Source organism: Somniosus microcephalus, chromosome 5, assembly GCF_052327205.1.
Source record: "Somniosus microcephalus isolate GS21.2 chromosome 5, FLI_Smic_1.0, whole genome shotgun sequence".
Taxonomy (NCBI): domain Eukaryota; kingdom Metazoa; phylum Chordata; class Chondrichthyes; order Squaliformes; family Somniosidae; genus Somniosus; species Somniosus microcephalus.
The window spans coordinates 136356133-136368857 of record NC_140991.1 but is presented as its reverse complement, the minus strand read 5'-3'; the positions used below and the strand labels follow the sequence as shown (position 1 = coordinate 136368857).

Sequence of the window (12725 nt, the reverse complement as noted above, 5' to 3'; positions counted from 1 at the left end):
GGATAATAATCTGTGCTGCATTCGGTCGTCCATTATTCCGCAAACTAGCCTATCTCTCAGCATTTCCTTCAGGTTGTTCCCATAATTGCAATCTTGTGCCAATTTACACAACACCGCTACATAGTCCATTACACTCTCTTCCTCTGTCCTGTTCCTTGAATTAAACTTGAACCGCTGTACAATCTCACTAGGCTTAGGGTTGAAATGTTCTTTTAGCACAGCCACTAATTCAACAAATGATTTGTCTCCAGGCTTTTCAGGACTGAGCAGGTTCTTCATGAAACTGTAGGTTTGGCTTCCCACTGAACTAAGCAGAATGGCTTTCCTTTCTCCGGCATCATTTATTTCATTTGCTTCGAAAAAATAACCCAGCACTTCACAGTATTCCTCCCAAGTTTGTGCTTGTATATCAAAAGCGGAGACCGTTCCTACCGTGGCAGCCATGCTCTCTTCCAACTGGTAGCTAACTGCAGCTTGTGATTTTGTTGTTTAAACGTCCTGTTACGTTCCCAATAGCAGATTTGGAAATAACATTTTCCCAGGGAAATGTGTTTCCCTTTTATTACAATCATCAGTGACGTAAAAAAAAGACATAAACTTGGCAATAGAAATTTTGTACAAGAAATTAGAAAGAAAATGTTTAAAGTTCTTTAATAACCTTCCTTTTTCTGAAGTGATATGTTGTAGCCTTAATAGGAAAAGTAATTTTGGACCACAGTTCTACTCTGTAAATAACACATAGTGAGCAATATAGTAGTGTAGTGATTATGATACTGGACTGTATTTCTGCTGTCCACTCCTACCCATCCCCATGCAAACAGCACATCTCTATAATGGCTTTTTCTCCAGCTCCTGTATCAGCACCTCCAGAATGCCCCAAAAATCCCTTTTTGTTTTCTTCATCTACATGCTGCAGCTTGGTGACATCATCCACATTGGGCCAGCTTCCACATGTATGCAAATGGAATCCACTTTGCTCAACCTCATGACTGACTGTGTGCTGTCAGAATGCCTGTCTCTCCAAGGTCCCTGCCCCTTGCTTGCTCTGCAGCCTTTTAGCATTATGTTACACAATAGACAATAATTGTTACATGTGTTCTTTATGAATGATTAGTTACTTTACTTGTGCTTTTCAGTTTGCAGCATCCACCCGGCTAGAAGGGCATTCAGGAGCTGTGTGTGCTGTAACCGTTATTTATGAAACTGTTGGCTTGGAGGAACATCGAAAATTGCTGATCGCTTCAGCAGCAGCAGACTCCTCTATCAAAATTTGGACAAAACAAGGTTTTGTGGGTAAGTTATTAATTTCACTGTGTAGGTTCATGGCAAGTGAAATTAGTGGAAAATATGGTTGGTGAAATATAAATGAGAATGCAATGCAGAATTCTCATTCCACTAAAGTTTCTGTTATATCACTATTTCACCTTCAAAGTTAGGTGCCCTGTAACCATTGTTTTCATTGTTTTTTCTCAGGTGAAAATAGCTGTCAAGGTATATACATTTTAAAATTTAGTTTTAATCTCAACCCCATACATGGGGAACAATGGAAGACATATGGACCCTGATTTTCAACTTCATTCAGCCTCATAAGTGAGTGCCCCTCAGGTGTAATGGAGCATTAATATGGGTGGAGAGTAGTTATTCTCAATCAGCGTGCATGTTGGGTGAATAGGTAGTGGAGAAATAGACCGGTGTTTCATTATAATATCATGATGTCATTTAAACATCGATGCTATTTCCTGCCTTTTACACTACTGTTTCTTTACTTTGCCCATATAAATTCATGGTTGGTAGGCTGTACTTCTGAATACAAAGCTCTTTAAAGTGACGGTCTGGAAGTTTAAAGAATGGTTTTGATTTTATTGGTAGGTCTGTTCATTTATTTTTATGATGTTTGGCCAGCGCAGTGGCCAGAGTGTTTGTGGCAGTGGGTTCTGGGCTATCCATTTTTGCTTTGGCACCTACAAATTAGTGCAAGAGGTCTCCTTATGGGAAACTCTTTGTATTTACACTATTTCAACGAAGAAGACCACACGGATCTGTTAAAGACAAATCATGTTTGACTAACTTGATTGAGTTCTTTGATGTAGTAATGGGGACAGTTGATGAGGGTAGTGCGGTTAATGTTGTACATAAGAACTTTCAAAAGGCATTTGACAGTACCACATAATAGATCTGTTAGCAAAATTAAAGCCCATGGGATTAAAGAGACAGTGGCAGCATGGATACAAAATTGGCTAAGGGACAGAAAGCAGAGGGCAGTGATGAACGGTTATTTTTCAGACTGGAGGGAAGTATACAGTGGTGTTCACCAGGGGTCGGTATAGGACCACTGCTCTTTTTGATATAAATGACCTGGACGTGGGTATACAGAGACACCTGGGGGTGTACGTACACAAATCTTTGAAGGTGGCAGGACAAGTTGAGAAGGCTGTTAAAGAAGGATATGGTATCCTTAGTTTTATTAATAGAGTACAAAAGCAAGAAAGTTATCCTAAACATTTATAAAACACTGGTTACGCATTAGCTGGAGTATTGTGTTCAGTTCTGGGCACTCCACTTTAGGAAAGCTGTCATGGCCTTGGAGAGGGTGCAGAAGAGATTTACTAGAATGGTACCAGGGATTAGGGACTTCAGTTATGTGGAGAGACTGGAGAAGCTGGAGTTATAGAGTTATACAGCACAGAAAGAGGCCCTTCGGCCCATCGTGTCAGCGCCAGCCATCAAGCCCTATCTATTCTAATCCTATTTTCCAGCACTTGGTCCGTAGCCTTGTATGCTATGGTGTTTCAAGTGCTCATCTAAATGGTTGTTCTCCTTACAGCAGAGAATTTGTTGAAAATCATGAATGGTTTTGATAGAGTAAATATGGAGAAACTGTTTCCAGTGGCAAAAGAAGCAGGTGACACAGATTTAAGATGATTGGCAAAAGAACCTGAGGCAACATGAGGAAACATTTTTTTTTACACAGTGAGTTGTTATGATCTGGAATGGACTGCCTGGAAGAGTGGTGGAAGCAGATTTAAAAGAGAATTGGATAAATACTTGAAGTGAAAAAAATACAGGGCTATGGGGAAAGAGCAGGGGAATGTGATTAATTGAATAGCTCTACCAAAGAGCTGCACCGGCATGATGGGCCGAATGGCCTCCTGTGCTTTATCAATCTATGATTCTATGTCAGATTGAACCATAGGACTGCACATACATGTCATTGCCCTCCCAATCACATATACAGGCAAAGGTGGACTTACCTGGGCTTGTCTGCCCCAAGATTCACCAGGCAGGCAATGAGATAGAGTTATGCTGCATGCTACAATCTTAATTGCACCTAAACTCCTGGAAGGCAGGGGACTACCAGTGACTGTCAGGTTCACGTTTTCCCTGCATGTTTGTGCCTAAGGCTCATTCCAGACTGCTGCAGGGTATCTCAGGCCTGCTGCAGGGTATCTCAGGCCTGCTGCAGGGTATCTCAGGCCTGCTGCAGTGCACAGATGTTTCAATTAAATAACTGACACCATAGCTGGCAACTTCATCAGTTTCCCCCTGAATAATCAGTAACAGCATGCAAGGGCACAAATTTGTTTTTACATCATAGGATTCTCAGAAGTCCATGGGTGTCACTGATTGCACCCATGTGGCTCTGAATGACCCTACACACAACAACCTGTGCATTTGTGAAATGTCAGGACTTTCACTCCTTCAGTTGCAATTTGTTTGTGATCACTTGTACAGGTAAATGCCACATCCCAAGCACCAGTTATTATGCCTTTACTTTAAGACAATCCACAGTGCCCTCATTATTTGACTCAGAAGTTTATTTGATGCAATGTTTACGAGACCAATGCTGCCCTCTGCAGCTCTGGTTCCTGACAGCCATTTAATCTGCTGAGGACAGATACAATGCTGTACATACATCTATCAGACTCATCATCAAATGCAGCATCGGTATGTTAAAGCAGAGGTTCAGATGCCTAGACAGAGGAATCTGACAAAACAGCCAAGTCTCTTGCATCGTTGTAGTCTGCTGCATGCGCAACAATTTTGCCATCCAATGAGGCACCAATATCCATCCGGATGGAAAAAGTGAGGAACAGTGGAGTAGAGGAGGAGCCTGAACGTGCAGCTGATAGAGTTGTTCGCGAGGCTGTCATTGGGGTGACCTTCTCCCAATACCTCATCCACCTGCAGCATGGACAGTCCTCCTTACAACTTCACCATGTCCTCACAAATATGCCTTCACCTACATTGCCTTTACCTCCTACTGAAATGCTAAAGATACAATATTTGTCACCAGATGACAGGTTATCCAACACCATCACATTCTCTGGACACAGCACAGCTTTAGTACAAACAAATATTATTGCCCTAAATGTGATCTGTGTATATGACTATTAGTCACAGTGTATCACTCATGTGCTCTGTAACTGAATCGAGTGCTGTTTTATATTCTCGCCCAGTAGCAGGCATAGTTGAGGTGGATGGCTGCTTTCTATCTGTGAGATGCTCTTGGGATTGATGAGGCCCTCGACCTCAGTCTGGCTCTGCCTGCTTGCTGGAATATTTATCATCATTGAAGGAGGATGGCTGGGAGGTCCAGATGTGTTGTCACCTTCAGAGATAGCACCATCGCTTGTTCCCGTTCCATGCATGCTCCTGCAGTGGGGCACTGTCTGACTATACCCATTGATCTGTGTGCTGGCACATCTGATAGAGATATTAGCAATCACGGTGCTACTATCAGTGGCTCTGGTTATTTGATCACCAAGCCTGTTCAAGGTTTAGAGGAGAATCTATTTTATGTTGGAACCCAGAGCTGCTGCAGGGGGTGGCATGTGCCCAGTCAGCACTGTCCCTGAGCGGTTCGCATCGCTCCCACACCCCTGGGTTCTAGACACCGGACTTGGGTACAGACGGCGATACAGAAAATAGAGTAGACAATTGGTTTGGTGCAAGAAAACCGTAAGTTTTATTAACGACAGAATAAAGTCACAATACTGAGAATTACTAGCATAATTACAGGCATATAAAAAACAATACACTTATTTGGGAATGGGGAACACACGGCACACCGAGGGAACAAACACATTAAAATCCCCCTACCCTTGTCCCACCCCCAATACCTAACTAGATTAAGCTATGAGGGGCCAGGGATTTATGCTTACCAATTCGAAACCTGTTGATTAAACTGGTTGTGGTTTTTTTGGGGTTCGCTCTTGTTGTCCTTTGGGGTCCGTTGTCGTCACGTGGTCACAGGGTGCGGCGCTGGAGTCGTTTGTGCGAAGTACCCTCCTTTTTCTCCGTTAACGTCTTCGTTGGGTACTTTGCAGCGATGGGTTTTCTTCTTCTGGTGGCGGTTTGGTCGCCGCTGGTTTTGTTGCGGTTGGGGCTCGGTTGGCGGTTTATATCGTCAATTGATCTTCCTACCCATGCTTCGAACGCCAGCTTATAACTAGGCCGGGGTGTGTACCCGCTCGTCCCCAACGCGTCTTTTCCGCTGCCCTTCTCTGCTTTTATCGGTTTTACCGTTTGTCTCGTCTCGTCTCGTCTGCCCGTTCGTGGCCCCGTGTATCCTGTGCGTTTTCGATTCGGGTCTCGTTCTCCTCCCGCGTTTGGCCCTCGTTGTAGTAATGGGCGTCCTTGGTGTCGAGCGGCGCGGGGAGGGAGAAGAGAGCCTGTAACGAGGCGAGAGGCAAGAGAGAGCGGAGAGACCAAGAGGCAAAGAGAGCTTGGCTACCGGTGGGCCTACAATTATACCCGGTTCTTCACCCCTTATCTGCGCACCAAATCAGGTCAGTCTTTTGTCTAACTTTTGGTGGGCTCGTCCAAAGTGATTACGGTCATCACTTTAACGGCTTTTGGGGCGGTTGTCTCCTGGTTTAATGGCTCCGATATCCTGGCTGTTTGTTATTTATGAAATTTAATTGTCCTTTTCCTGGCTTGGTAGCTACTGTGAGCTGTTACCAGAACACTGCAGTCTGTATGCAGAACGTTAATGACCTCGAGATTAGGCCCATCCTGACTTGATCTGTTCCAAGATGAAGAATGCATATTCTGTTTTTACCTAGCTGTCTGGCTTCACAAAGTCTTTCACAGATCCATGCATGTTAGGTTTCGTTTCAGGTTTTGAAAGTGCCTGCCCTTTGCAGGGCCTTGCTTTTAAAATCCTGTACGTTTTGGTCACGAGGTTTCAGAAGCCATTTTGGGTACCCTTTTTAATAACTTCTCCATACAGGGTCCCTTTATCCATAAATTTTGGGGAATGTGGGAATTTTGAGAACCCTACACTGCTTTGACAGTAGTATGAACATCCACAAGGATGCTGCTACTGGCTTTGGGGCCTCTGCAATGGGGAGGAATCTACTGCAGATATTGGAGTTGGCACATCCTCCATGGTGGACTGCAGTGTTTTGATTAACATCAACACCATGCTGATGTGGGTGGTAACTCTTCCACGCTGGCCATCATCTGTTGAACATTGCATGGCATGGTCTCCCCCAATGACTGCAGCGATTTTTGATAGACAACAATCACCTTTTTAAATACAGGACTCCTGAAATGCAAGTTTGTGACCTCACCAGTTGAATGAATGAGAGCTCACTCTCTGGACAGCAGGTCCTGTTTCTTCCCTGCTATCACCTTTCCCTGCTCACTCACTGTCTATTGTATCATCTGGTGCGCTTGCCTCCAGCATACTCTCAATATCCCCTGGGGTGGATACATCTGAGGTAGTGCTTTAGAGAATTAGTGAGGGATGCATCATCCCTTGAAGTTCTGGTTTCCTCGGTCCTCCACTCAGCTTCATGTGACACGCAGAGAAAGAGAAAAGGAGCATATGTCACAAAGGTGTCTTGCTGAGAACTCTTCAGATTTAACTTCAAAATGAGTGAGATGGAATTATGCTTCACTAAACCTTGGTGCCTGTGAGTGAACAGCAGGAGAAAAACCTGCAGGGGATTGCTAGTCCAAACCCTGAGATGGGGCAGGACTCCTACTTCTCCATCCCTTGTTCCCTCAATGTGCTGTCTGCCAAGAATTTGCTGGGCTTCCTCCTCAGAGGGTTAAGAGGATGGAGTTTGGGATGCTTATTGTTATGCAGGTTCTCTCCCTCTTGTTATTCACTGTCTTCTCTACTAGAAGAGGTAAGGAATTGAAATAGCCAGAAGGGCATAAAGGGCATGTGTCAGCATGTAGCCCATAGTGGATGTGACTAAATATCTATCATGCAGCTGCAGTAGCTGAAAAGATTTTTTTAGGATAAAAGCATTTAAGCACGAGAGGGGAGTATTTACAGGGGAAGGTAGCTGTTGTGAGTGTACTCAGTTGCATAATGGGCCTTCATAGGAAGCATTCCTTCAGTGTCTCATCTAATCTTGGAAAAAGTGTAGCTAATTCTGAAAGCAGAGGAGGCTTATTTCCTCTACAAAGTCTGCTACCTGTGTCCTCCTAATCATTTATTGACAAGTGCAGGGGGTGAATATTTACCCAGATAGGTGTCCTCAAATGGAGTTTTGTCTCTAATACTGAACAGAGTCAACTTAGAAAGTAATCAAACTTGATTGTATTTTTTAAACAAAAGCATTGTCACTGTAATGCAAAATGCTGTGGTTATTCAACAGGTTGTCTCGCAATGTCACTGTGTAATTGTCTAACTTGCTGTACAGTATTGCCTGATTTAAATTGGCAAACCACAGTCTGATATGCCCAAAATTTGACTCCTATTTACCACTGTAAGCAATTCAAACTGGCCATGGATTTTCAGGTGACCCTGCTGTAGAATTCACAATACAAAATAAAGCCCATGCCTGCTTTGATTCCCATGCTACTGGGATGCTTGCCTTCCCTTGTATTCCTGTTTATCAAAATTAAACGGGACATAAATTTAGGCAGTCTCACTCCAGTTCCCTGTGGGCAGGGGCCCATAACACACAGTTGTCTCTAATTAGGCATGAATTGGTAGTTTCACAGAGAGGACAAATAGAAAAATGTCCTTGTGCAATAGGAGATGCACTTCCATGGTTGGGAATGTGGCACCTCGTTGGGACAGGGTAGAGGGAGCTTTACTGTGCCTCCAACTGTTGTACCTGCCCTGAGAGAATTGAAATGGCAAATGTTCCATTTCCACAACCCTTATGATTGAAATTAAGTTTAAAAAAAAATACTCAGCAGGCCAGGCAGCATCTGTGAGAGAAACAGAGTTAATGGGGGGAATTTTAACTTAAAAAACGGGTGGGTTTGGAGCGTGTGGGTAGTTAAATTGTTAAAAATCAAATTCCCGACCCCAACCCGCCCACTTCCTGTTTTAACGGGGGCGGGCAGCCAACCTGCTCCCAGGAGGCGGGATTTCAATTTAAATGTAATGAGGCTGGAAGCCTCTTTTTTAACCTCCATTTTGTTTTTAACTCTATCTGGACGGATTTTACACACGGCAGTTACAGCAAAGCAAGGACTGCTGCATCCAGGAGGTAACTACCTTTATACCTACCTCTTGGATCCAGGGTCCCTGCATAGCCCACCCCCCTTGTTCAGAGTTCCCCCTCAGGAGGCCTCTGATTGCTTTTCCGGACCCTCCCCCATGATCATCCTGAGGCTGGCCACGATCCTTTGGTGGCTGGCCCCAAAGTGATCTTCACCCCCGCCTTCCATGAAAATCCAGGCCAATGTTTCAGGTCAATGATCTTTCGTTAGAACTGGAAAAAGTTAGAGATGCAATGGTTTTTAAGCAAGTACAGAAGCAGGGAAAGGTGTGGGGTGGGGGAAAGGAAAGAACAAAAGGGAAGGTCTGTGATAGGGTGGATGGCAGAAGTGATTTAAATGACAAAGGGATGGTAGTGCAAGGCAAAATGGGGTGGATAAGTAAAGAAACAAAAGATGAGTCTAGAGGATTAGGCACTTTACAGCCTTCTAGACTCAACATCAAGTTTAACAATTTCAGACCATAACCTCTGCCCCTATTTTGTCACGTGGCAGCTGTTGATGATTCTGCCATTCCCATTTACACCTCTTCTAGACTCATCTTTTGTTTCTTAACTTGTCCTATTACCATCTCCTTTTGCCTTGTACTATCATCCCTTTTGTCTTTTAATCTCTCCTGCCTTCCATCCTATCACAGACCTTCCCTTTTGTTCTCTTCTCGCCTTCCCCCCTTTCTCTGCCCCTGCACTTGCTTAAAAATCTGTTATATCTCTTAACTATTTGCAATTCTGACGAAGGGTCAGCAACCTGAAACGTTAACTCTGTTTCCTTTCCATGGATGCTGCCTGACCTGCTGAGTATTTCCAGCATTTTCTGTTTTTATTTCAGATTTCCAGCATCTGCACTATTTTGCTTTTGTATTGAGTCTAGAGGAGCTGTATATGGCAACAGTAGAACCATTAATGGTACCTGCTTTCTGAAAATTGGGAGCAATGATTATGATCTGAAATTGTTGAACTTAAGGTTGCAAAGTACCTAATTGAAGAATGAGGCACTGTTCTTTGAGCTTCCCTTGAGCTTTATTAGAACTATGTAGGAGGCCAAGGACAGAGAGGTGGGAGTGGGACGGAGAATGAGTGAGCAGGAAAAGGTGATGGCAGGGAAGAAACAGGACCTGCTGTCCAGAGAGTGAGCTCTCATCCATCCAACTGGTGAGGTCACATATTTGCATTTCAGGAGTCCTGTATTTAAAAGGTTGATTTTTGTCTATCAAAAATCGCTGCAGTCATTGGGGGAGACCATGCCATGCAATGTTCAACAGATGATGGCCAGCGTGGAAGAGTTACCACCCACATCAGCACTGTGTTGATGCTAATCAAAACACTGCAGTCCACTGTGGAGGATGTGCCAACTCCAATATCTGCTGTAGATTCCTCCCCATTGCAGAGGCCCCAAAGCCAGTAGCAGCATCCTCGTTTATGTTCAAACTACTGTCAAAGCGGCCTTGGGTTCCAGCATAAAATAGATTCTCCTCTAAACCTTGAACAGGCTTGGTAATCAAATGACCAGAGCCACTGATAGTAGCACCGCGATTGCTGAAATCTCTATCAGATGTGCAAACAATCAGAAGCTCAGGGTCATGCTTGCAGACTGAACGGAGGTGTTCAGCAAAGCGATCACTCAATCGTTTTTTTTATTCGTTTATGGGATGCGGGCATCGCTGGCAAGGCCAGCATTTATTGCCCATTCCTTATTGCCCTTGAGAAGGTGGTGGTGAGCTGTCTTCTTGAACCTCTGCAGTCCGTGTGGTGAAGGTACTCCCACAGTGCTGTTAGGTAGGGAGTTCCAGGATTTTGACCCAGCGTTGATGAAGGATCGGCGATATAATTCTAAGTCAGGATGGTGTGTGACTTGGAGGGTAACTTGGAGGTGATGGTGTGGGGGACTACGGTCTCCCGCGTAAAGAAATAGGCAACACAGCGAGCTACAAGAAATAGGTCTTTACTCCAACTCTCACAATACAGTACTGAATTCGTGAAGCCCGCGAACCTGTGATGACTCACAGATTGGTCACCTGCTGGAACCTGATTGGTTTTCCTTCTATCAGCAGCAGGCAAGTCTGAACGTGCCTTATTCCTCTCAGCTTGCAACTGTCTTGCGGGGGGAGGGGAATACAGCAGTTAAAAGGGGATTATACAGGTTTATCTACATACAGTGTTTCCCCAATGTGGCAACGCCACATACGCCCCCCCAGAATCCTTGTTAACTGTAAAAGTCAGTCTCTGCGGAGGTTTGACCAAGCGGCCGTAGTGGCTGTAGTAGCCACCTGGTGTGTGAGGAGGGCTGTCTGGGAGGTCGGCCGGTTGGTTCGTCGGCTGGTCTGGCGGCTGGTCTGCCGGTGGGCTGGCTGGACGGGCTGCCGGCGAAGGTGGGGCGGCGGCCGGAAAGTAAGGTTCTGCCGTGTCTTGGTCCTCTTGTGGGGCCGCCGCCAACGCGGGAGGTCTACCCCGCCGTGGGGGAAGAGCCGGCCGAAACGGGAAGCTAAGGTCCAGGTGCGCCGGTTTGAGGCGGTCTACTGAAATAAGGTCCGGCTTCCCGCCGACATCGATAAGAAAAGCTTTGTCCCCCGTCGCCAATACTGGGAAGGGGCCGGTGTATGGTGCCTGCAGCGGGCATCTGTGCGTGTCCCGGCGCATGAAGACGAGCTCCGCATGTCGTAAGTCTCGAGGCACGTAGGACGGCTGCGGGCGGTGTTGCGAAGTGGGCACTGGACGGAATTGCTGGTCCGCATCCTGGTGCAGGGAAAGCTGTCTGGCGGCCGACCACGGCTCCGTTGTCAGGGGGAGGAAGTCGCCTGGTACTCTGAGCGGTTGGCCGGAGACCATGTCGGGCGCGGAGGTCCTCTCTGGGCGCGGTACGCAATCCCAGGAGAACCCAGGGTAGTTTGTCGATCCAGCTGGTATCGACCAGGCTGGCACGGAGAGAGGCTTTCAAAGAACGATGAAAGCGCTCGCAGAGCCCGTTGGCCTGCGGGTGGTAGGCTGTTGTCCTGTGCAACTTGGTGCCGAGGCCGGCGATGATGGCATTCCACAAGTGGGAGGTGAACTGGGGGCCTCTGTCCGAGGATATATCGGTCGGCACGCCGAACCGGGCCACCCATGTCGAGACGAATGCTCGCGCGACGTCGGTCGTGGTGGTGGAGGCGAGGGGAACCACCTCGGGCCATCTGGTGGTGCGGTCGATGATCATGAGCAGGTGTGTAAAACCATGCGACGGCGGCAAGGGGCCTACCAGATCGACGTGGACGTGGTCGAAACGCCTCTCGGGCACCGGGTAACACTCCAATGGCGCCTTGGTGTGCTGCACGCATGTGTTGGTCCTGTCTCTCACATCCTTGTGGAGTCCAGGCCAGACGAACTTGGTGGACATAAGTTTCTGAGACGCACGCATCCCTGGATGTGAGAGGCCGTGGATGATGTCGAAAACTCGCTTGCGCCAGGCGGATGGAACGACCGGCCCAGGCGAAGGGACTGAGACGTCGCACAGGAGGGTTGTGCCGGCTGCGTGGAAGTGGATGTCGGCCAGGGTGAGACTGGTAGTTGACGTCCTGAGGGCCTGGATCTCCGCGTCGGCAGCCTGGTCTCTCGCCATGCTGGCGTAGTCGACGCCCAGGTGCACTGCGTGGAGCGAGGGCCTTGAGAGGCAGTCGGCCACCAAATTATCCTTGCCAGCGACGTGGCGGATGTCCGTGGTGAACTCCGAGATGAAGTTGAGTTGGCACTGTTGGCGCGCGGACCAGGGTTCGGTTACTTTGGCCATGGCGAAAGTGAGCGGCTTGTGGTCACGAATGCGGTGAACGGCCGGCCTTCCAGAAGGAACCGGAAGTGCCGGATTGCCAGGAACAGGGCCAGGAGCTCTCTGTCGAACGTGCTGTAAGCCTGCTCGTTCTTGTGCAGCTGTCGGCTGAAAAATGCCAGTGGCTGCCACGCGCCTTCGACCCACTGTTGCTGGACGGCGTAATCCGAGGCGTCCGTGGTGAGGGCGGTCTTGGCGCCCGGGATGGGGTGGGCCAGTAGTGTGGCGTTGGCCAAGGCGCTTTTGGTCTGGTGGAAGGCTGTCGCCATCTCGCTGGACCAGGTGAGTTGCTCTTTGCCCGTTTTGCCCCTGGTGGCTTCATAGAGGGGGCGCATGAGTGCAGCGGCCTTGGGCACGAACCAATGATAGAAATTGACCATCCCCAAAAGTTCCTGCAGCGCCTTAACCGAGGTGGGCTGGGGAAAGTCCGCCACCGCCTGCACCTTGGAAGGTAGGGG

The 12725-nt window shown here is 47.3% G+C and overlaps 1 protein-coding gene across 3 annotated transcripts in view; it reads left to right on the top strand.

Moving 5' to 3' along the window:
* Positions 1-12725, top strand: part of elp2 (elongator acetyltransferase complex subunit 2) — a 241733-nt gene that overhangs the window by 31846 nt on the left and 197162 nt on the right. For all 3 annotated transcript variants that reach the window (XM_085988273.1, XM_085988272.1, XM_085988274.1), the window contains exon 4: positions 1137-1293. In XM_085988273.1, the coding sequence (XP_085844399.1) occupies positions 1137-1293 (157 nt within the window). The remainder of the gene's footprint in view (positions 1-1136; positions 1294-12725) is intronic.